At 48.7% G+C, this 23,984-nt stretch overlaps 1 protein-coding gene across 1 annotated transcript in view; it reads right to left on the reverse strand.

Annotated features, from left to right (window-relative positions):
• Positions 1 to 23,984, reverse strand: part of ILF3 (interleukin enhancer binding factor 3) — a 35,519-nt gene that overhangs the window by 2,532 nt on the left and 9,003 nt on the right. The window contains 12 exon segments of the mRNA XM_058861910.1: positions 1 to 23; positions 2,264 to 2,620; positions 5,647 to 5,700; positions 7,361 to 7,517; positions 8,918 to 9,094; positions 11,733 to 11,870; positions 14,016 to 14,186; positions 15,308 to 15,507; positions 16,739 to 16,849; positions 16,938 to 17,049; positions 18,541 to 18,638; positions 19,602 to 19,713. The exon segment at positions 1 to 23 is cut by the window's left edge and continues 23 nt beyond it. Of these exon segments, the coding sequence (XP_058717893.1) occupies positions 1 to 23; positions 2,264 to 2,620; positions 5,647 to 5,700; positions 7,361 to 7,517; positions 8,918 to 9,094; positions 11,733 to 11,870; positions 14,016 to 14,186; positions 15,308 to 15,507; positions 16,739 to 16,849; positions 16,938 to 17,049; positions 18,541 to 18,638; positions 19,602 to 19,713 (1,710 nt within the window).

Genomic DNA, 23,984 nt, shown 5'->3' on the forward strand with positions numbered 1-23,984 from the left:
ACGGCCGCTGTTACCGCTGTAACCTGCAACGGGGACACAGAGGGTGAGGAGGGGGGGATGAAGATGGGGGGATGAGGATGGGGATGTGAGGATGAGGATGTGGGGATGAGGATGAGGATGTGAGGATGTGAGGATGGGGATGTGGGGATGGGGATGTGGGGATGAAGATGGGGGGATGAGGATGAGGATGTGGGGATGAAGATGTGGGGATGAGGATGTGAGGATGTGAGGATGTTGGGATGGGGGTGTGGGGATGAGGATGTGAGGATGTGAGGATGTTGGGATGGGGATGTGGGGATGGGGATGGGGGGATGAGGATGAGGATGTGAGGATGGGGATGTGAGGATGAGGATGTGAGGATGTGAGGATGTGAGGATGGGGATGTGAGGATGTGAGGGATGTTGGGATGGGATGTGGGGATGGGGATGTGGGGATGTTGGGATGGGGATGTGGGGATGAGGATGAAGATGTGAGGATGTGGATGAGGATGTGGGGATGAAGATGAGGATTGGGGATGAGGATGTGGGGATGGGGATGTGGGGATGGGGATGTTGGGATGGGGATGTGGGGATGAAGATGAGGATGTGAGGATGAGGATGTGAGGATGAGGATGAAGATGAAGATGTGAGGATGAGGATGAGGATGTGGGGTGGGGATGAGGATGTGGGATGAGATGTGGGGATGAAGATGTGGGGATGAGGATGAGGATGTGAGGATGGGGATGAGGATGTGGGGATGAGGATGTGGGGATGAGGATGAAGATGAGGATGTGAGGATGAGGATGAGGATGTGGGTGGGGATGAGGATGTGAGAATGAGGATGAAGATGTGAGGATGTTGGGATGGGGATGTGGGGATGAGGATGAGGATGTGAGGATGTGAGGATGAGGATGTGGGGATGAAGATGAGGATGTGAGGATGAGGATGTGAGGATGAAGATGAAGATGTGAGGATGAGGATGAGGATGTGGGGATGGGGATGTGGGGATGAGGATGAGTTGAGGATGAGGATGTGCAACAAATTCCATCCAAATTCGGGATCAAATCCAACCTCACCCTGAACTCCCTTAACTCCAACCCTTAACTCCAACCTTAACTCCAATCTGACCTCAACCAAACCTCAACCTTTAACTCCAACCCAACTCCACCCCAACTCCAACCCTTAACTCAACCTTTAACTCAACCCTGAACTCCAACCCTGAACTCCAACCCTGAACTCCAACCAACCTCAACTCTTAACTCCAACCCACAACTCAACCCTTAACTCCACCCTTAACTCAACCCTTAACTCCACCCTGAACTCCAATCTGACCTCAACCAAACCTCAACCCTTAACTCCAACCCAACTCCACCCCAACTCCAACCCTTAACTCAACCTTTAACTCAACCCTGAACTCCAACCTTGAACTCCAACCCAACCTCAACCAAATCTCAACCCTGAACTCCAACCCAACCTCAACCTTAACTCAACCCTTAACTCAACCCTTAACTCAACCCTTAACTCAACCCTTAACTCAACCCTTAACTCCAACCCTGAACTCCAACCCTTAACTCAACCCTGAACTCCAACCCATCCTCAACCCTTAACTCCACCCTTAACTCAACCCTGAACTCAACCCTGAACTCCAACCCTGAACTCCAACCCAACCTCAACTCTTAACTCCAACCCACAACTCAACCCTTAACTCCAACCCTTAACTCCAACCCAACTCCAACGCTTAACTCCAACCTTGAACTCCAACCCTGAACTCCAACCCAACCTCAACCCTTAACTCCACCCTTAACTCCAACCCAACTCCAACCCAACTCCAACCCTGAACTCCAACCCTTAACTCAACCCCTAACACCAACCCTGAACTCCAACCCAACTCCAACCCTGAACTCCAACCCTTAACTCAACCAAACCTCAACCCTTAACTCCAACCCAACTCCAACCCTTAACTCAACCCTTAACTCAACCCCTAACACCAACCCTGAACTCCAACACAACTCCAACCCTTAACTCCACCCTTAACTCCAACCCAACTCCAACCCAACTCCAACCCTGAACTCCAACCCTTAACTCCAACTCTTAACTCCAACCCTTAACTCCAACCCTGAACTCCAACCTTTAACTCCAACCCAGCTCCAACCCAACCTCAACTCTTAACTCCAACCCTTAACTCCAACCCAACTCCAACCCTGAACTCCAACCTTGAACTCCAACGCTGAACTCCAACCCATCCTCAACCCTTAACTCCACCCTTAACTCCACCCCTAACTCACTGTATTTACTCTCGTAGTTGTAATCGGAGCCTCCGCCGGGCGAGTTGTACGAGTTGGAGTAGGAGTAACCGCCCTGGCCGTGCCCGTAACCCTTCTGCTTGCCCTGCCCGGGCCCGTAGCCGCCGTACTGGCCCTGTCCGTAGGGCTGCTGGCCCTGGTGGCCGGCGTAGCCGGAGCCGTACGAGGCCTTTTGGCCGCCGCCGTGCTGCTGCTTCTTGCCGCCGTGTTTGGGGGGCGCGGGGGCCGTGTAGCCGTCGCCGCCCTGGTAGTAGGAGCCGTAGCCCGAGGAGCCGCCGCCGCCGCCGCCGCCGCCGCCGCCGCCCGAGTTGGAGTGGCCGCCGTTGCTGTAGAACTGGCCTGGGTGGAGAGAGGAGGGGTCAGAGGTCACCCCGAGGGGGTTTGGGGGCTCTGGAGATGTGTGGGAGAAATGGGGAGGGGGTTGTGGAGTTGGTGGAGATCCCTTGGATCTGTGGGATCTTCCCCCGCCCAGGTGTGGATCTGTCCTTGGGGTTCTGTTCCCATCTGGATCCCTCCATGCGGATCCATCCCTGAGAGAGATTTGGATCCCCCATCCTGCATGGTCACAGTAAATCCAGCAGGATCCATCCAGATCCAGCAGGATCCATCCAGATCCAGCAGGATCCATCCAAATCCAGCCAGGATCCATCCAGATCCAGCAGGATCCATCCAAATCCAACAGGATCCATCCCCGTGATTCCAGCAGGATCCATCCAAATCCAGCAGGATCCATCCAGATCCAACAGGATCCATCCAGATCCATCCCTGTGATTCCAGCAGGATCCATCCAAATCCAGCAGGATCCATCCAAATCCAGCAGGATCCATCCAGATCCAGCAGGATCCATCCAGATCCAACAGGATCCATCCAGATCCATCCCTGTGATTCCAGCAGGATCCATCCAAATCCAGCAGGATCCATCCAAATCCAGCAGGATCCATCCTGGGATCCACCCCTGAGATTCCAGCAGGATCCATCCCTGGGATCCACCCCCGTGATTCCAGCAGGATCCATCCGGATCCATACCCGTGATTAAAGCAGGATCCATCCCTGAGATTCCAGCAGGATCCATCCCCGAGATTCCAGCAGGATCCATCCCTGAGATTCCAGCAGGATCCATCCTGAGATCCACCCCTGAGATTCCAGCAGGATCCATCCAGATCCATCCCTGTGATTCCAGCAGGATCCAGCCTGGGATCCACCCCTGAGATTCCAGCAGGATCCAGGCTGGGATCCACCCCTGAGATTCCAGCAGGATCCATCCAGATCTGTCCCTGAGATTCCAGCAGGATCCATCCCTGAGATTCCAGCAGGATCCATCCTGGGATCCACTCGAGATTCCAGCAGGATCCATCCCTGAGATTCCAGCAGGACCCAGCCTGGGATCCATCCCTGAGATTCCAGCAAGATCCATCCCTGGGATCCACCCGAGATTCCATCAGGATCCATCCTGGGATCCACCCGAGATTCCATCAGGATCCAATCCCTGAGATTCCAGCAGGACCCAGCCTGGGATCCATCCCTGAGATTCCATCAGGATCCATCCCTGGGATCCACCCCTCAACCCCCCAAAGTCCAAACTCCACCCCGGAGCGAGAGACGCGATTCCCTCTGGAATGACGGCGAATCCTGTCCCAGGGACGAGGGATCCACACGGCTGCTCCCTTGGGAATCCCCTTGGGATCAATTCCATCCGGGAATTCCGAGCGCTTCCTTCCCCTGCCAGATTCCTGCTTTTTCCACGGAAAACCGGGAGCATCCGAAACCAAACTTCGAGGAACAAAAAGCTGCCGGAATCCGACCAAAGGATTGGATCCGAAGGATCCCGACTGTAGGATCAGCAACAAAACGGGGCAGAATTGGGTTAAAAAGAGGGAAATTCCATCAATTTCACTTCCATGGTTCCGTGGGAATGCCAGGATTGATCCCAGGTGAGTCCCAGCTCCATCCCCAAATCCCACGGCTTCTGGAAGCTTTAAATCCCGGGATCCGTTAATTCCGGGCTCGATTCCGTGGATCCCTCGATTCCCATTTTCCACGTGAAGTTTTCCTTCCTCTTCCACAGAAAATTCTGGATTCGCTCCGCAGAATCGAGGCTCTGGAATTAAACTTGGCTTTGCTGGAGCCGCCTTGGTGGGAAAATCCCGGGATTTGGGTCCGGAAGGAGCGTGAGGGATGAATCCCCCTCAGTTATCCCGGATTTTCTGCTCCATCCCAACATTCCCAGTTTAAATCCGAAGCTTTAGCTGCGATTTTCCCCCAGATCAAAGCTCAGGGGATGGAAATATCCAATTTTTTCCACCTTGGGAGAGATTCTGGGGTGGGAGGATTCTTAAGGATCATTTATGGATCATCCAGGATGGGATCTGATAAAGAATCAGGACCTCCAACAATTTTTTTCCCCCAAAAAATGGGATAATTATTATTATAAATATTATTTTAAGGATCCACTGAACCCCTTGGACTCAGTTTAAACCTGGAGCTTCCTTTTCCTTCTTTTTCTGTTAAATCACGGAATTAAAACAACTTTTAAACCCAAACCACAAGGAAAAAAAGGACCAAAAATCTCGGAATTCGACGGATTCCGAGACTCCAGACAATTCCAAAATCCCCCTCAATTCCTGATTTTGGGGGTATTTCGTTCTCCAGGTGATTCTTGTTCCAAGAACCCGTTTCCACGGCAACCAACGACTCCATGGATTTCCTGAGGCATTCCAGGACATTTTCCAATGCCTGGATATTTCTTGGATTGGGATGGGAGGGCACAGGAATAAATCCCAGGGATTTTAGCCCAAGGATTCGCTTCAGCACACTCAATTCCACAGGAAAATCCAAACATTCCAGCAAATCAGGGAATTTCACACCTTTAAAACTGGATCAGATCCAAAAATATTCCCAAAAAACCCATCCAATCCCTGGGATTTATTAAAAAACTTGGATTTTTTAAAGATCAGATCCCTGTGGGAAAAATATTCCCAAAAAAACCGATCCAATCCCTGGGATTTATTAAAAAACTTGGATTTTTTAAAGATCAGATCCCTGTGGGAAAAATATTCCCAAAAAAACCGATCCAATCCCTGGGATTTATTAAAAAACTTGGATTTTTTAAAGATCAGATCCCTGTGGGAAAAATATTCCCCAAAAAAAACCAATCCAATACCTGGGATTTATTAAAAAACTTGGATTTTTTAAAGAAAAATCCTCGCTGCGAGCTAAAATTGACCAAAACGCTTCGATTTCCTTAAAAACCAAGGATTGATTTCCACAAAAAAAACAAAATTAACAAAATTCCACCTCCCTTCAGCCACTTTTCTGGGAATTTTTAATCCTTTTTTTGGGATTTGGGGTGGAAAAGGAGCACTCACTGTAGCCGGCGGTGGCGGAATTCCCTCCGTAGCCGTAGCTGCCGTAGCCGGCCCCTGGAGAGGAAGAAAATGTTGGAATCAACATTCCAGGGGTGAAATGTCCTGAATTTGGGGGAAGTCATTAACCCATGGAAGGCTCTGGGAAATATAAATTTTATAAAATTTTAATGTGTATTTTATATATTAAATATATTTCTAAATTATAAATATAATTTATAAAATTATATGGACATGATGGGAGAGGGGGATTCATTCCCTCACAGGGATTTGGGGGTTCTGGAATTCCCAGAATTCATGGACACGATTCCAGAGGGGGATTTGTTCCCTCACAGGAATTGGGGAGCTCTGGGAAATTCAAATTATATGGACACGATTCCAGAGGGGGATTTGCTCCCTCACAGGAATTTGGGGGGCTCTGGAATTCCCAGAATTCATGGACACAATTCCAGAGGGGGATTTGCTCCCTCACAGGAATTTGGGGGGCTCTGGAATTCCCAGAATTCATGGACACGATTCCAGAGGGGGATTTGATCCCTCACAGGGATTTGGGGGGCTCTGGGAAATTCAAATTATATGGACACGATTCCAGAGGGGGATTTGATCCCTCACAGGGATTTGGGGGTTCTGGAATTCCCAGAATTCATGGACACCACACCAGATCAGGGGGATTTGTTCTCTCACAGGGATTTGGGGGCTCTGGAACACCCAAACCCCACAAACACCACACCAGATCAGGGGGATTTGTTCCCTCACAGGAATTTGGGGAGCTCTGGGAAATTCAAATTACATGGACACAATGCCAGATTAGGGGGATTCATTCCCTCACAGGAATTTGGGAGCTCTGGGAAATTCAAATTACATGGACATGATTCCAGAGGGGGATTTGATCCCTCAGAGGGATTTGGGGAGCTCTGGAATTCCCAGAATTCATGGACACAAAGCCAGATCAGGGGGATTCATTCCCTCACAGGAATTTGGGGAGTTCTGGGAAATTCAAATTACATGGACACGATTCCAGAGGGGGATTTGTTCCCTCACAGGGATTTTGGGGAGCTCTGCAACACCCAAACCCCACAACCACCACACCAGATCAGGGGGATTTGTTCCCTCAGAGGGATTTTGGGGAGCTCTGCAACACCCAAACCCCACAACCACCACACCAGATCAGGGGGATTTGTTCCCTCAGAGGGATTTGGGGTCTCTGGAATTCCCAGAATTCATGGACACGATTCCAGAGGGGGATTTGATCCGTCACAGGGATTTGGGGGAGCTCTGGAACACCCAAACCCCACAAACACCACACCAGATTAGGGGGATTTGTTCCCTCAGAGGGATTTGGGGTCTCTGGAACACCCAGAACTCATGGACACGATGCCAGAGGGGGATTTGTTCTCTCACAGGGATTTGGGGGTTCTGGAATTCCCAGAATTCATGGACACGATTCCAGAGGGGGATTCATTCCCTCACAGGAATTTGGGGGGCTCTGGAACACCCAAACCCCACAAACACCACACCAGATCAGGGGGATTTGCTCCCTCACAGGAATTTTGGGGTCTCTGCAACACCCAAACCCCACAACCACCACACCAGATTACAGGCTCATTCCCCCATGGAAAGTTCTGGAATCTCCATGTTCCAAGGATCCCACCCCAGGAGGGAACACCCCGGAATTCCAGGGGTCTCTGAGCCCCCCAGCTGCTCTGCTGGCCCTCACCTGTGTTCATGTAGCCGCCGTGGTTGCCCCCGAAGCCGCCCCGGCCTCTCCCGCGGCCCCGGATGTTTCCGCCCCGGCCTCGACCCCTCATGTTGGGGGGCGGGGGGGCCTCGTTGTGCATGGGGCCTCCCCCCATCCCAAATCCTGGATTGTGCTGCTGAGGGGACAAGGAAAAAAGGAGGGAAGTGTCACTTGGAGCTGGCATCAAGGATTTCCCAAAAAAAAAATAATCCCAAAACCCAGGATGCCGCTTCCCCCCAACGGGAGCCGCCGGGGTGGATCCCAAACTCAGGCACCTCCAAATCCTGAGGATTTTTCCTGGAAAAAACTTTATGGGTTTTGTGTTTTCAAGATGTTTGCTCTGCTCCCAGGAAAGGATTTCTGTTTCCAGGAAAGGATTTCTGTTTCCAGGAAAGGATTTCTGTTTCCAGGAAAGGATCGTAGCCCAGAGCCAGGGGCCAGTGAGTTACACCCCAGAGTGAGACCCCGGGGCTTTTCCCACTCCAGACCAGTTCAAATTGTTCTTTTCCCATTCCAGACCAGTTCAAATCGGTCTTTTCCCATTCCAGACCAGTTCAAATCACTCTTTTCCCATTCCAGACCAGTTCCAATCAGTCTTTTCCCATGCCAGACCATTTCCCATTGATCTTTTCCCACTCCAGACCATTTCCCATTGATCTTTTCCCACTCCAGACCATTTCCCATTGATCTTTTCCCATTCCAGACCAGCTCAGATCATTTTTTTCCCCATTCCAGGCCATTTCCCATTGATCTTTTCCCATTCCAGACCAGTTTAAATCACTCTTTTCCCACTCTAGACCATTTCCAATCAGTCTTTTCCCACTCCAGACCAATTCCCATTGGCCTTTTCCCATTCCAGACCAGTTCCCATTGGTCTTTTCCCACTCCAGACCATTTCCCATTGGTCTTTTCCCACTCCAGACCATTTCCCATTGATCTTTTCCCATTCCAGACCAGTTCCAATCAGTCTTTTCCCATTCCAGACCAGTTCAAATCACTCTTTTCCCATTCCAGACCAGTTCAAATCACTCTTTTCCCATTCCAGACCAGTTCCAATCAGTCTTTCCCCACTCCAGACCAATTCCCATTGATCTTTTCCCATTCCAGACCAGTTCAAATCACTCTTTTCCCATTCCAGACCAGTTCCAATCACTCTTTTCCCACTCCAGACCATTTCCCATTGATCTTTTCCCTTTCCAGACCAGTTCCCATTGATCTTTTCCCATTCCAGACCAGTTCCCATTGATCTTTTCCCTTTCCAGACCAGTTCCAATCACTCTTTTCCCACTCCAGACCAGTTCCCACCAGTCTTTCCCCATTCCAGACCAGTTCCAATCACTCTTTTCCCATTCCAGACCAGTTCCAATCGGTCTTTTCCCATTCCAGACCAGTTCAAATCACTTTTTTCCCACTCCAGACCAGTTCCCATGGATCTTTTCCCATTCCAGACCAGTTCCAATCACTCTTTTCCCACTCCAGACCATTTTCCACTGATCTTTCCCCATTCCAGATCTGGAATTTGGGAATTTCACTCACTTTTACTGGGAATTTGGGGCCACCCCTGGCTGCAACTGGGGCTCTTTTCTTCTTGTTCTGCTCGATGGCCACGGGAGCATCTGGGAACAGCTTCTCCAGCGCGGCCAGCGCCGCGTAGGCTTTGGCCACCTTCTTGTTTGAGCCAGCTCCTTGGAACTTCTGCCCGTCCACCTCCACCTTGGGAAGGGATGGAAAAACACGTTGGAAATGGGTAAAAGTCAGGAAAAGATTGGAGAGCTCCAGGGAATCCCAGAGCTGGAATTGTCACAGGCTGTCCCTGCCCATTAATGAGATTTAAATGTTTTTCCCAACCCAAAAGTCAGGGAAAGATTGAAGAGCTCCAGGGAATCCCAGAGCTCCAGGGAATCCCAGAGCTGGAATTCTGTCCCAGCCCATTAATGAGATTTAATTTGGGTTTCTCCCAACCCAAAGCACTTGGATTTGATGATTTAAACTCTTGGGAAGGGATGGAACCACACGTTGGAAGTGGATAAAAGTCAGGGAAAGATTGGAGAGCTCCAGGAAAATCCAGAGCTGGAACTGTCACAGGCTGGCCCTGCCCATTAATGAGATTTAATTTTTTCTCCCAACCCAAAACACTTGGATTTGATGATTTAAACTCTTGGGAAGGGATGGAAAAACACGTTGGAAGTGGGTAAAAGTCAGGAAAAGATTGGAGAGCTCCAGGGAAATCCAGAGCTGGAATTGTCACAGGCAAGCACTTGGATTTGATGATTTAAACTTTTGGGAAGGGATGGAAAAACACGTTGGAAGTGGATAAAAATCAGGAAAAGATTGGAGAGCTCCAGGGAATCCCAGAGCTGGAATTGTCACAGGCTGTCCTTGGCAATTAATGAGATTGAAATGTTTCTCCCAACCCAAAAGTCAGGAAAAGATTGGAGAGCTCCAGGGAGTCCCAGAGCTCCAGGGAATCCCAGAGCTCCAGGGAATCTCGGACCTGGAATTGTCACAGGCTGGCCCTGCCCATTAATGAGATTTAATTTGGGTTTTTCCCAATCCAAAGCACTTGGATTTGATGATTTAAACTCTTGGGAAGGGATGGAAAAACACGTTGGAAGTGGATAAAAGTCACTAAAAGATTGGAGAGCTCCAGGGAATCCCAGAGCTGGAATTGTCACAGGCTGGCCCTGCCCATTAATGAGATTTAATTTTTTCTCCCAACCCAAAACACTTGGATTTGATGATTTCAACTCTTGGGAAGGGATGGAAAAACATGTTGGAAGTGGATAAAAATCAGGAAAAGATTGGAGAGCTCCAGGGAATCTTGGACCTGGAAGTGTCACAGGCTGTCCCTGCCCATTAATGACATTTAAATGTTTCTCCCAACCCAAAAGTCAGGAAAAGATTGGAGATCTCCAGGAAAATCCAGAGCTGGAATTGTCACAGGCAAGGACTTGGATTTGATGATTTAAACTCTTGGGAAGGGATGGAAAAACACGCTGGAAGTGGATAAAAGTCAGGAAAAGATTGGAGAGCTCCAGGGAAATCCAGAGCTGGAATTCTGTCCCAGCCCATTAATGAGATTTAATTTGGGTTTCTCCCAACCCAAAACACTTGGATTTGATGATTTAAACTCTTGGGAAGGGATGGAACCACACGTTGGAAGTGGATAAAAGTCAGGAAAAGATTGGAGAGCTCCAGGGAATCCCAGAGCTCCAGGGAATCTCGGACCTGGAATTGTCACAGGCTGGCCCTGCCCATTAATGAGATTTAATTTGGGTTTTTCCCAACCCAAAACACTTGGATTTGATGATTTCAATTCTTGGGAAGGGATGGAAAAACACGTTGAAAGTGGATAAAAGTCAGGAAAAGATTGGAGAGCTCCAGGGAATCCCAGAGCTGGAATTGTCACAGGCTGTCCTTGGCAATTAATGAGATTTAATTGTTTTTCCCAACCCAAAGCACTTGGATTTGATGATTTAAACTCTTGGGAAGGGATGGAAAAACACGCTGGAAGTGGGTAAAAATCAGGGAAAGTTTGGAGAGCTCCAGGGAATCCCAGAGCTGGAATTCTGTCCCAGACCATTAATGAGATTTAAATGTTTTTCCCAACCCAAAAGTCAGGAAAAGATTGGAGAGCTCCAGGAAAATCCAGAGCTGGAACTGTCACAGGCTGTCCCTGCCCATTAATGAGATTTAATTTTTTCTCCCAACCCAAAACACTTGGATTTGATGATTTCAACTCTTGGGAAGGGATGGAAAAACACGTTGGAAGTGGATAAAAATCAGGAAAAGATTGGAGAGCTCCAGGGAATCCCAGAGCTGGAAATGTCACAGGCTGTCCTTGGCAATTAATGAGATTTAATTGTTTTTCCCAACCCAAAACACTTGGATTTGATGATTTCAACTCTTGGGAAGGGATGGAAAAACACGCTGGAAGTGGATAAAAGTCAGGGAAAGATTGGAGAGCTCCAGGGAATCCCAGAGCTGGAACTGTCACAGGCTGGCCCTGCCCATTAATGAGATTTAATTTTTTCTCCCAACCCAAAACACTTGGATTTGATGATTTAAACTCTTGGGAAGGGATGGAAAAACACGTTGGAAGTGGATAAAAGTCAGGAAAAGATTGGAGAGCTCCAGGGAATCCCAGAGCTCCAGGGAATCCCAGAGCTGGAACTGTCACAGGCTGTCCTTGGCAATTAATGAGATTTAATTGTTTTTCCCAACCCAAAACACTTGGATTTGATGATTTCAACTCCTGGGAAGGGGATGAGATGATTTTCCAAGCTCTGGGATAGGGTTTGGATTGGGATCTGGAGCTCTGGGAAGGGCAGGAGGCTCCGTGTCCCCTCACCTCCATGACAAATCTCTTGTCGTGGCTCCCGCCCGTCTCCGAGATCAGCTCGTACTTGAGGCCGCGCCGCTTCTCGTTCAGCTCCATCACCGGATTCTTCCCGTGTTTCGTCAGGATTGGTCCCTGCTGCTTCACGTTCTGAGGGCACAGAGGGGCTGCGTGAATCCCAAAAACCCCCCAGCGCACACGGAGACGCTTCCCAAACTTCTTGGGAGAGACCCTCAAGGAGCCAATTTTTGGGAGAGACCCTCAAGGAGTCACTTCCCAAACTTCCCTCAAGGAGACACTTCCCAAACTTTCTGGGTGAGACCCTCAAGGAGCCGCTTCCCAAACTTTTCAAGGAGCTGCTTCCCAAACTTTTTGGGAAAAAACCCTCAAGGAGCCACTTTTTGGGAAGAAACCCTCAAGGAGCCACTTCCCAAACTTTTTGGAAGAGACCCTCAAGGAGTCACTTCCCAAACTTCCCTCAAGGAGCCACTTCCCAAACTTTTCAAGGAGCTGCTTCCCAAACTTTTTGGGAAGGGACCCTCAAGGAGCCACTTTTTGGAAGAGACCCTCAAAAAGCCACTTCCCAAACTTTTTGGGAGAGACCCTCAAGGAGCCGCTTCCCAAACTTTTTGGGAGAGACCCTCAAGGAGCCACTTTTTGGGAGAGACCCTCAAGGAGTCACTTCCCAAACTTTTTGGGAGAGACCCTCAAGGAGCTGCTTCCCAAACTTTTCAAGGAGCCGCTTCCCAAACTTTTTGGGAAGGGACCCTCAAGGAGCCACTTTTTGGGAGAGACCCTCAAAGAGTCACTTCCCAAACTTTTCAAGGAGCTGCTTCCCAACTTTTTGGGAGGGATCCTCAAGGAGCTTCTTCCCAAAATTTTTGGGAGAGACCCTCAAGAAGCCACTTTTTGGGAAAAAACCCTCAAGGAGCCCCTTCCCAAACTTTTTGGGAGAGACCCTGAAGGAGCTGCTTCCCAAACTTTTTGGAAGAGACCTTCAAGGAGCTGCTTCCCAAAATTTTTGGAAGAGACCCTCAAGGAGCTGCTTCCCAAACTTTTTGGGAGAGACCCTCAAGAAGCCACTTTTTGGGAAAAAACCCTCAAGGAGCCACTTCCCAAACTTTTTGGAAGAGACCTTCAAGGAGCTGCTTCCCAAACTTTTTGGGAAGGGACCCTCAAGGAGCCACTTTTTGGGAAAAAACCCTCAAGGAGCCCCTTTTTGGGAGAGACCCTCAAGGAGCCACTTCCCAAACTTTTTGGGAGAGACCCTCAAGGAGCTGCTTCCCAAACTTTTTGGGAGAGACCCTCAAGAAGCCGCTTCCTAAACTTTTTGTGGGACCCTCAAGGAGCCCCTTCCCAAACTTTTCAAGGAGCTGCTTCCCAACTTTTTGGGAGGGATCCTCAAGGAGCCTCTTCCCAAAATTTTTGGGAGAGACCCTCAAGAAGCCACTTTTTGGGAAAAAACCCTCAAGGAGCCACTTCCCAAACATTTTGGGAGAGACCCTGAAGGAGCCACTTCCCAAACTTTTTGGAAGAGACCCTCAAGGAGCTGCTTCTCAAACTTTTTGGAAGAGATCCTCAAGGAGCCACTTCCCAAAATTTTTGGAAGAGACCCTCAAGGAGCCACTTTTTGGGAAAAAACCCTCAAGGAGCCCCTTTTTGGAAGAGACCCTCAAGGAGCCACTTCCCAAACTTTTTAGGTGACACCCTCAAGGAGCCGATTCCCAAACTTTTTGGGAGAGACCTTCAAGGAGCCACTTCCCAACATTTTTGGAATAGACCCTCAAGGAGCCACTTCCCAAACTTTTTGGGAGAGACCCTCAAGGAGCCACTTCCCAAACTTTTTGGGAGAGACCCTGAAGGAGCCACTTCCCAAATTTTTTGGGAGAGACCCTGAAGGAGCCACTTCCCAAATTTTTTGGAATAGACCCTCAAGAAGCCACTTTTTGGGAAAAAACCCTCAAGGAGCCTCTTCCCAAACTTTTCAAGAAGCTGCTTCCCAACTTTTTGGGAGAGATCCTCAAGGAGCCACTTCCCAAACTTTTTGGGAGAGACCCTCAAGGAGCCAATTCCCAAACTTTTTGGGAGAGACCCTGAAGGAGCCCCTTTTTGGAAGAGACCCTCAAGGAGCCGCTTCCCAAACTTCCCCCACAGAGCCACTTCCCAAATTTTTGGAAGAGACTCACAAGGAGCCACTTCCACCTCCTGCTCCAGCCAGGAGCGATCCCACCACCACCACCACCAGCACCAGCAGTGTCCCCTCCCTGTGTCCCCTCCCTGTGTCCCCCCACCCACCTCGGGGGTCTGATCCGCCGTGGGCGAAGCCGCCGTGGGCGTCGACACCGTTTCCACCACGGGCGGAGGAGCCACCACCACCGGCTTCGTCTCCGTCTCCTCCGCCGACTCATCGCCCTTCCCGGAGTCTTTTCCTTCCACTCCCGTGGGCAAACCCATGTCCTGCAGCACCTGCAAGGCAGCAGAGCCAATTTCATTCCAGGAAAACACCTCAGCAAAGCTGCTCCGGGTTGTGTCGACTCTCTCCGGTGCTCAGCATTCCCAAATCCCCGCTCAAACTTCCCGGTGCTGCTCCCACCCTGTCTGCTTAAAGGACTTTTGGATTTGGGTTTTCTCCTCAAACTTCCTGCTGCTGCTCCCACCCTGTCTGCTTAAAGGACTTTTGGATTTGGCTTCTTTTTCCTCAAACTTCCCGCTGCTGCTCCCACCCTGTCTGCTTAAAGGACTTCTGGATTTGGGTTCTTTTTCCTCAAACTTCCCGCTGCTGCTCCCACCCTGTCTGCTTAAAGGACTTTTGGATTTGGGTTTTCTCCTCAAACTTCCCGCTGCTGCTCCCACCCTGTCTGCTTAAAGGACTTTTGGATTTGGCTTCTTTTTCCTCAAACTTCCCAGTGCTGCTCCCACCCTGTCTGCTTAAAGGACTTTTGGATTTGGCTTCTTTTTCCCTTTGAACTGAAGATTGATGAGAGGGAGGAACTTTTCTCTCCTTCGGTCTCAGTTGTTTATTTTTTCTTATCAGCACTACAAGGAGTTATGTGCACTATGATAGAAAAGGGGTAAAATGGCCAACAAAGATCTTCTTCAAGGTTTTTTATATGTCCATTTACCCAATTAACAGGTGCCAACTTAATTATTTTTCTTAGTGACCCAATGACCCAACACCTGTGCGCTGCACTGTGGCATTTTTTACCCAATCACTTAAAACCACCCAAAAACCCCCAGGAGAAGAAGATGAAGAAGAAAGAAGAAGGACAAGAGACAACACCCTAAATCCTCCATCTTATCTCCTGTTCTCTAAACTACTTTTTCACCCAGTCATTTAAAAAAACTTTCTAATTTACACACTTACACTTTTCCTATCTAACTTTAGCACTTGTTTTCATGGTTATCCATGAATTTCTTATTCTATATTCTATATTTCATATATATATATATATATATTTCATATTCTATGAAATTCAGCGTCTCCTTGAATCCTAGAACTAAATATTACAAACAAGGGCACACACTCTGGATCTCAGACTCCACCACCACCCCAATCCCAGAGCTCCTGGTGCTGTTTCCATTCTCACCTTCACGGCCACGTGGAGCTTTGCTGTTTTCTTGGAGGGCCCCGAGGCCTCGAAGGTGCTGCCGTCGATCTCCACGGACATGGTGAAGATGGGAGCGTGCACGGGGCCGGTCTGGGACACCAGTTTGTACTGGAGCCCCGGTTTCAGCTGGTTCAGCTTCATCAGAGCGTTCATGGCCTGAGGAGGCTCCAGCTTCTCCTCTGCACGGGGGTAAAAAAACAACACCCGCAGTTGGAGGGGGTTTGGAAGCTCCTTCCAAGGAGTAAAAAGTGATTCCAGACCGGTGTTTTCTAGTCTGGGGCCACTTCCAATTGGTGTTTTGGGAATTTGCTCCTTCCAGATCAGTTCCCATGGCTCTGTTCCCATTCCAGACCAGTTCCCACCAGTATTTTCCAACTGTATATCAGTTCTGACCAGTCTTTTTCCATTTTAGACCGGTCCTGACTGGTATTTTCTGATTGCAGACAAGTTCCAACTGGTCTTTTCTCTTTTTAGACCAATTCCCATTGGCCTTTTCCCATTCCAGACCAGTTCTAATCAGTCTTTTCCCATTCCAGACCAATTCCCATTGATCTTTTCCCATTCCAGACCAATTCCCATTGATCTTTTCCCATTCCAGACCAATTCCCATTCATCTTTTCCCATTCCAGACCAATTCCCATTGATCTTTTCCAGCTCCAGACCATTCCAGACCAATTCCCATTGAACTTTTCCAGCTCCAGACCATTCCAGACCATTTCCCATTGGCCTTTTCCCATTCCAGACCAATTCCCATTGACTTTTTCCCATTCCAGACCATTCCAGACCATTTCCCATTGGTCTTTTCCCATTCCAGACCAATTCCCATTGACTTTTTCCCATTCCAGACCATTTCAGACCATTTCCCATTGGCTTTTTCCCATTCCAGACCAATTCCCACTGACCTTTTCCCATTCCAGACCAATTCCCACTGACTTTTTCCCATTCCAGACCATTCCAGACCATTTCCCATTGGCTTTTTCCCATTCCAGACCAATTCCCACTGACCTTTTCCCATTCCAGACCAATTCCCATTGAACTTTTCCCATTCCAGACCAGTCCCCATTGATCTTTTCCAGCTCCAGACCAGTTCCCATTGACCTTTTCCCATTCCAGACCAATTCCCATTGAACTTTCCCCATTCCAGACCAATTCCCACTGATCTTTTCCCATTCCAGACCAGTTCTGCCTGATCATTTCCCATTTCAATCCATCTCCCACCAGTTTTTCCCCACTCCAGACAAATCCTGATCTTTTTCCTCCTCACTTCCAGCTCTGCCCAGCACAAATCTCCCAATTTCAAGTTATTTTCACCATCCCCAAAACCCCCCAACCCTTCACCTGAGCCCCCCAACTTCCATCCCCACTTCCCCCCTCCCCAGGGGCCGTACCTACCTCTCGTTAACTCAATACCTTTTTTCTGAATCTTCTTCTTCTTTTTGCTGGGAGATTTCTCCTCCCCGTCCTCCTCCATCGGCCGCTTCATGGGGGTGACGGCGTAGGTGGTGCTGGGCGGGATCTGAACTGCAGCAACGAGCACCGGCGCTCCCTAAATCCCCTGATTTCCACCCAAAATCCTGGGTGGGGAGGGGGCTGAGGGGCGGTTACGTACCGGTGTAATCCACTGGGTTCTCGTTCTTTGGTTTTTTGGGCATTTTGGAGGGCAGGGGATCCATGCCCAGGACTTTGTGGAGCTGGCCGAAGGCGGCGAGCCGGAGCGCGTGCTGGGGACGGGAGCGGGGGGTCAGCGGGAGCGGCCAGAGCCCCCCAAGAGCTCAGAGCCCCCCACAATCCCCCCCCTGCACCCTGATCCATCCTCAGAGGGGCTCTGGGGAACCGGGATTTTGGGGGATTTTCAGCCAAAAAAAAAGGGGGAGTTTGGGATGATTCGCTACTCGACACCTGATTCTTTGCTCTGGTGGTTAAACTATGGGGGACACGGGGGTGGTGTGGTGGAGTGACCACGGTGCTGAGTGACCACGGTGCTGAGTGACCACGGTGCTGAGTGACCACAGTGCCAAGTGACCACAGCACCGAGTGACCATGGCACCAAGTGACCATGGTACCGAGTGACTGTGGCACTGAGTGACCACGGTGATGAGTGACCACGGTGCTGAGTGACCACAGCACAGTGTGACTGTGGCACTGGGTGACCATGGTACCGAGTGACTGTGGCACTGAGTGACCATGGCACTGAGTGACCACGGTGCTGAGTGACCACGGTGCTGAGTGACCACGGTGCTGAGTGACCATGGTACCGAGTGACCATGGTACCGAGTGACTGTGGCACTGAGTGACCACGGTGCTGAGTGACCACGGTGCTGAGTGACCACAGCACAGTGTGACTGTGGCACTGGGTGACCATGGTACCGAGTGACCATGGCACCAAGTGACCGCAGCACTGAGTGACCGCAGCACCAAGTGACTGCAGCACCAAGTGACCGTGGCACCGAGTGACCGTGGCACCGAGCGACCACGGCACCAAGTGACCATGACACTGAGTGACCACAGCACCGAGTGACCGTGGCACTGAGTGACCGTGGCACCGAGTGACCGCAGCACTGAGTGACCATGGCACCGAGTGACCGCAGCACCGAGTGACCGTGGCACTGAGTGACTGCGGCACCAAGTGACCATGACACCGAGTGACCATGGCACTGAGTGACCGCAGCACCGAGTGACCATGGCACCAAGTGACCGTGGCACCGAGTGACCACAGCACCGAGTGACCACAGCACCGAGTGACTGTGGCACCGAGTGACCACAGCACCGAGTAACCACGGCACCAGGTGACCATGGCACTGAGTGACCGTGGCACCAAGTGACCGCGGCACCGAGTGACCATGGCACCGAGTGACCGTGGCACCAAGTGACTGCAGCACCAAGTGACCGTGGCACCGAGTGACCACAGCACCGAGTGACCGCAGCACCGAGTGATCGTGGCACTGAGTGACCGTGGCACCGAGTGACCACAGCACCGAGTGACCACAGCACCGAGTGACCACAGCACCGAGTGACTGTGGCACTGAGTGACCACAGCACCGAGTGACCGTGGCACCGAGTGACAACAGCACCGAGTGACTGTGGCACCGAGTGACCACAGCACCGAGTGACCACAGCACCGAGTGACCGCGGGTCTAATCTGTGCTGGCCAAGGGAGCCGGGAGCGGAGCGAGCCGGGGATTGGGAAGGGCCGGATGGAGGTCACACTATACCTGAGCACTCTGTGTGATATCTTCCCTTTGTTGTCTGTCTAGATGCCCAATAGCATCAGTGGCTTCTTTTTCACAAGGGTCATAAATACCAGAACCATCTGAAGGCAGGAAACAAGGAAGATATGCAGAGAATTATCCCGGGTCTCTACCCTAAATTCCCTGGGGCGGCTCCGAGGGCGCGGATTTTGCCGGGATTTCTGCGGGATCGGGGAATCGCGCTCCCGCGGGCGGCCGAATCCCGCCTCTCTCTACGGGGGCAGAGGATGGGGAAGGGCCGGGAATCTCCCGTGGGAATGGAGGGGCTCCCAGACCGCCGGCATCCCCCCGCGCTCCTCCCGGCTCCGCTGCCGCGGGAAGGCTGTGGGTGAGCTCAGCTGGCCGGAGCTCAGCTGGCCGGAGGGGCTCACCTGGCCAGAGCTCAGCCAGCTGGAGCTCACCTGGCTGGAGCTCACCCAGCCGGAGCTCAGCCGGCTGGAGCTCAGCTGGCCGGAGCTCACCCGGCCAGAGCTCACCTGGCCAGAGCTCAGCCAGCTGGAGCTCACCTGGCCGAAGGGGCTCACCTGGCCGGAGGGGCTCACCTGGCTGGAGCTCACCTGGCCAGAGCTCATCCAGCCAGAGCTCAGCTCTCTGGAGCTCACCTGGCCAGAGCTCACCTGGCCAGAGGAGCTCAGCCGGCCGGAGCTCAGCTCTCTGGAGCTCACCTGGCCGGAGGAGCTCACCCGCCCAGAGCTCACCTGTCTGGAGCTCACCTGGCCGGAGCTCAGCTCTCTGGAGCTCACCTGGCCGGAGGAGCTCACCCGCCCAGAGCTCACCTGTCTGGAGCTCACCTGGCCGGAGCTCAGCTCTCCGGAGCTCACCCGCCCAGAGCTCACCTGGCCAGAGGAGCTCACCTGGCCAGAGCTCAGGTCTCTGGAGCTCACCTGGCCAGAGCTCAGCTCTCTGGAGCTCACCTGGCCGGAGCTCACCTGGCCAGAGCTCAGCTCTCTGGAGCTCACCTGGCCAGAGCTCAGGTCTGTGGAGCTCACCTGTCTGTCTGAGCTCACCTGTCCGGAGGTGCTCACCTGGCATGACGATGCCCGAGGCCAGGCACTCCAGCACGCGGCGCAGAGCCTCGCCCGCGCCCATCGGCCGGTTCGCCGTCCCGATGGATTTCTCACACAGCAGCTCCAGAGGCTGCAAGGGAAGGAGGGAAGTGAGGGAGGGGAGAGGGGAGATGGAGCCCGGAGAGGCTGGGGAAGGGATCCCGGGAAATGGATCCTTGGGAATGGGATCCTTGGGAAATGGATCCTGGGAATGGGATCCCTGGGAAATGGATCCTTGGGGAAGGGATCCCGGGAAATGGATCCTGGGGAAGGGATCCCTGGGAAATGGATCCTGGGAATGGAACTTGGGGAAGGGATCCCTGGAAATGGAACTTGGGAAAGGGATCCTTGGGGAAGGGATCCCGGGAAATGGATCCTGGGGAAGGGATCCCGGGAAATGGATCCTGGGGAAGGGATCCCGGGAAATGGATCCTGGGGAAGGGATCCCGGGAAATGGATCCTGGGAAATGGAACCGGGAAATGGATCCTTGGGAAGGGATCCCTGGGAAATGGATCCTGGGAAATGGAACCGGGAAATGGATTCTTGGGAAGGGATCCCTGGGAAATGGATCCTTGGGAAGGGATCCCTGGGAAATGGATCCTGGGGAAGGGATCCCTGGGAAATGGATCCATGGGAAGGGATCCCTGGGAATGGATCCTTGGGAAGGGATCCCTGGAAATGGATCCATGGGAAGGGATCCCTGGGAATGGATCCTTGGGAAGGGATCCCTGGAAATGGATCCTGGGAAATGGAACCGGGAAATGGATTCTTGGGAAAGGGATCCTAGGGAAGGGATCCCGGGAAATGGAACTTGGGAAGGGATCCCGGGAAATGGAACTTGGGAAAGGGATCCTTGGGGAAGGGATCCCTGGAAATGGATCCTGGGGAAGGGATCCCTGGGAAATGGATCCTTGGGGAAGGGATCCCGGGATATGGATCCTGGGAAATGGAACCGGGAAATGGATTCTTGGGAAGGGATCCCTGGGAAATGGATCCTGGGGAAGGGATCCTGGGAAATGGATCCCTGGGAAATGGATCCTGGGAAATGGAACCTGGGAACGGGATCCTTGGGAAAGGGATCCTAGGGAAGGGATCCCAGGAAATGGAACTTGGGGAAGGGATCCTTGGGAAAGGGATCCCGGAAAATGGATCCTGGGGAAGGGATCCCGGGAAATGGATCCTGGGAAATGGAAGCTGGGGAAGGGATCCCGGGAAATGGATCCTGGGAATGGGATCCCGGGAAATGGAACCTGGGAAATGGATCCCTGGGGAAGGGATCCTGGGAAGTGGAACTTGGGAAAGGGATCCTTGGGAAAGGGATCCCTGGAAATGGACCCCTGGGAAAGGGATCCTTGGAATTGGATCCTTGGGAAAGGGATCCCAAGAAATGGAACTTGGGGAAGGGATCCTTGGGAAAGGGATCCCGGGAAATGGATCCCTGGGAAAGAGATCCTGGGAAATGGAACTTGGGGAAGGGATGCCGGGAAACGGAAGCTGGGAAAGGGATCCCGGGAAACAGATCCTTGGGAAAGGGATCCCGGGAATTGGATCCCTGGGAAAGGGATCTCAGGAAATGGATCCTGGGAAATGGAAGTTGGGGAAGGCATCTCTGGAAATGGATCCCTGGGAAAGGGGATCCCAAAAAAAGAGATCCTGGCAAAGGGACCCTCTGGAAGGGGACTCCTGGAGGGGGATCCTGGCAGAGGGAGCCCTGGGAAAAGGGATCCAATAAAGGATTCCAGGGCAGGGATCCATCTGGGAGCTTCTGGATCCCAGGAGAGGAGAGGAGCCAGGCTGTGGAAATCGTGAGTGGATAAAACAGTTTGATAACAACGTGATCTGGTAATTAATAAAACGAGTTAATGATGTGGTTGGATAAAATAAAGCAGTTTGATAACTGATAAATGTGTGATTGAATAAAATAAAGCAGTTTGATAACTGATAAATGTTTGTGTGATTGGATAAAATAAAGCAGTTTGATAACTGATAAATGTGTGATTGGATAAAATAAAGCAGTTTGATAACTGATAAATGTTTGTGTGATTGGATAAAATAAAGTTGTTTGATAAATGTTTGTGTGATTGGATAAAATAAAGCAGTTTGATAACTGATAAATGTTTATGTGATTGGATAAAATAAAGATGTTTGATAAATGTTTGTGTGATTGGATAAAATAAAGCAGTTTGATAACTGATAAATGTTTGTGTGATTGGATAAAATAAAGCAGTTTGATAACTGATAAATGTTTGTGTGATTGGATAAAATAAAGCAGTTTGATAACTGATAAATGTTTGTGTGATTGGATAAAATAAAGCAGTTTGATAACTGATAAATGTTTGTGTGATTGGATAAAATAAAAATAAAGCTGTTTGATAACTGATAAATGTTTGTGTGATTGGATAAAATAAAGTTGTTTGATAACTGATAAATGTTTGTGTGATTGGATAAAATAAAGCAGTTTGATAACTGATAAATGTTTGTGTGATTGGATAAAATAAAGCAGTTTGATAAATGTTTGTGTGATTGGATAAAATAAAGCAGTTTGATAACTGATAAATGTTTGTGTGATTGGATAAAATAAAGCAGTTTGATAACTGATAAATGTTTGTGTGATTGGATAAAATAAAGTTGTTTGATAAATGTTTGTGTGATTGGATAAAATAAAGCAGTTTGATAACTGATAAATGTTTGTGTGATTGGATAAAATAAAGTTGTTTGATAAATGTTTGTGTGATTGGATAAAATAAAGTTGTTTGATAACTGATAAATGTGTGATTGGATAAAATAAAGCAGTTTGATAACTGATAAATGTTTGTGTGATTGGATAAAATAAAGCTGTTTGATAACTGATAAATGTTTGTGTGATTGGATAAAATAAAGTTGTTTGATAAATGTTTGTGTGATTGGATAAAATAAAGCAGTTTGATAACTGATAAATGTTTGTGTGATTGGATAAAATAAAGCAGTTTGATAACTGATAAATGTTTGTGTGATTGGATAAAATAAAGTTGTTTGATAAATGTTTGTGTGATTGGATAAAATAAAGTTGTTTGATAAATGTTTGTGTGATTGGATAAAATAAAGCAGTTTGATAACTGATAAATGTTTGTGTGATTGGATAAAATAAAGCAGTTTGATAACTGATAAATGTTTGTGTGATTGGATAAAATAAAGCAGTTTGATAACTGATAAATGTTTGTGTGATTGGATAAAATAAAGCAGTTTGATAACTGATAAATGTGTGATTGGATAAAATAAAGCAGTTTGATAACTGATAAATGTTTGTGTGATTGGATAAAATAAAGCAGTTTGATAACTGATAAATGTTTGTGTGATTGGATAAAATAAAGCAGTTTGATAACTGATAAATGTTTGTGTGATTGGATAAAATAAAGCAGTTTGATAACTGATAAATGTTTGTGCGATTGGATAAAATAAAAATAAAGCAGTTTGATAACTGATAAATGTTTGTGTGATTGGATAAAATAAAAATAAAGCAGTTTGATAACTGATAAATGTTTGTGTGATTGGATAAAATAAAGTTGTTTGATAAATGTTTGTGTGATTGGATAAAATAAAGTTGTTTGATAAATGTTTGTGTGATTGGACAAAATAAAGCAGTTTGATAACTGATAAATGTTTGTGTGATTGGATAAAATAAAGCAGTTTGGTAACTGATAAATGTGTGATTGGATAAAATAAAGCAGTTTGATAACTGATAAATGTTTGTGTGATTGGATAAAATAAAGCAGTTTGATAACTGATAAATGTTTGTGTGATTGGATAAAATAAAGTTATTTGATAACTGATAAATGTTTGTGTGATTGGATAAAATAAAAATAAAGCAGTTTGATAACTGATAAATGTTTGTGTGATTGGATAAAATAAAGCAGTTTGATAACTGATAAATGTTTGTTAATTGATAAAGAAAACTGATGATGGGATTTGAGGACATCTGGTAAATGATAAAGTGATTTGATAATTGATAAAACTGTTTGATAACAAGACTTGAAAATTAATAAAAATAGTTTAAAAATAACATTTTTTATATGTCATGGTAACATGACTTGATAATTAATGAAACAATTTGATGATAACGATGTGGTTTGATAACTGATAAAACAATTTGATGGCAGCAAGAGTGGATAGCTGATAGCTATAAATAGCTGATAAAATGTTTTGATAATGATACTTACAATAATATAATATAATATAGTATAATGTAATGTAATATAGTATAATGTAGTGTAACTATAATATAATAAATATAATGTAGTAAATATAATATAATATAATATAATATAATATAATATAATATAATATAATTAATATAATATAATATAATATAATATAATATTGTA

The sequence above is a fragment of the Poecile atricapillus genome, chromosome 39 (assembly GCF_030490865.1).
Source record: "Poecile atricapillus isolate bPoeAtr1 chromosome 39, bPoeAtr1.hap1, whole genome shotgun sequence".
Classification (NCBI taxonomy): domain Eukaryota; kingdom Metazoa; phylum Chordata; class Aves; order Passeriformes; family Paridae; genus Poecile; species Poecile atricapillus.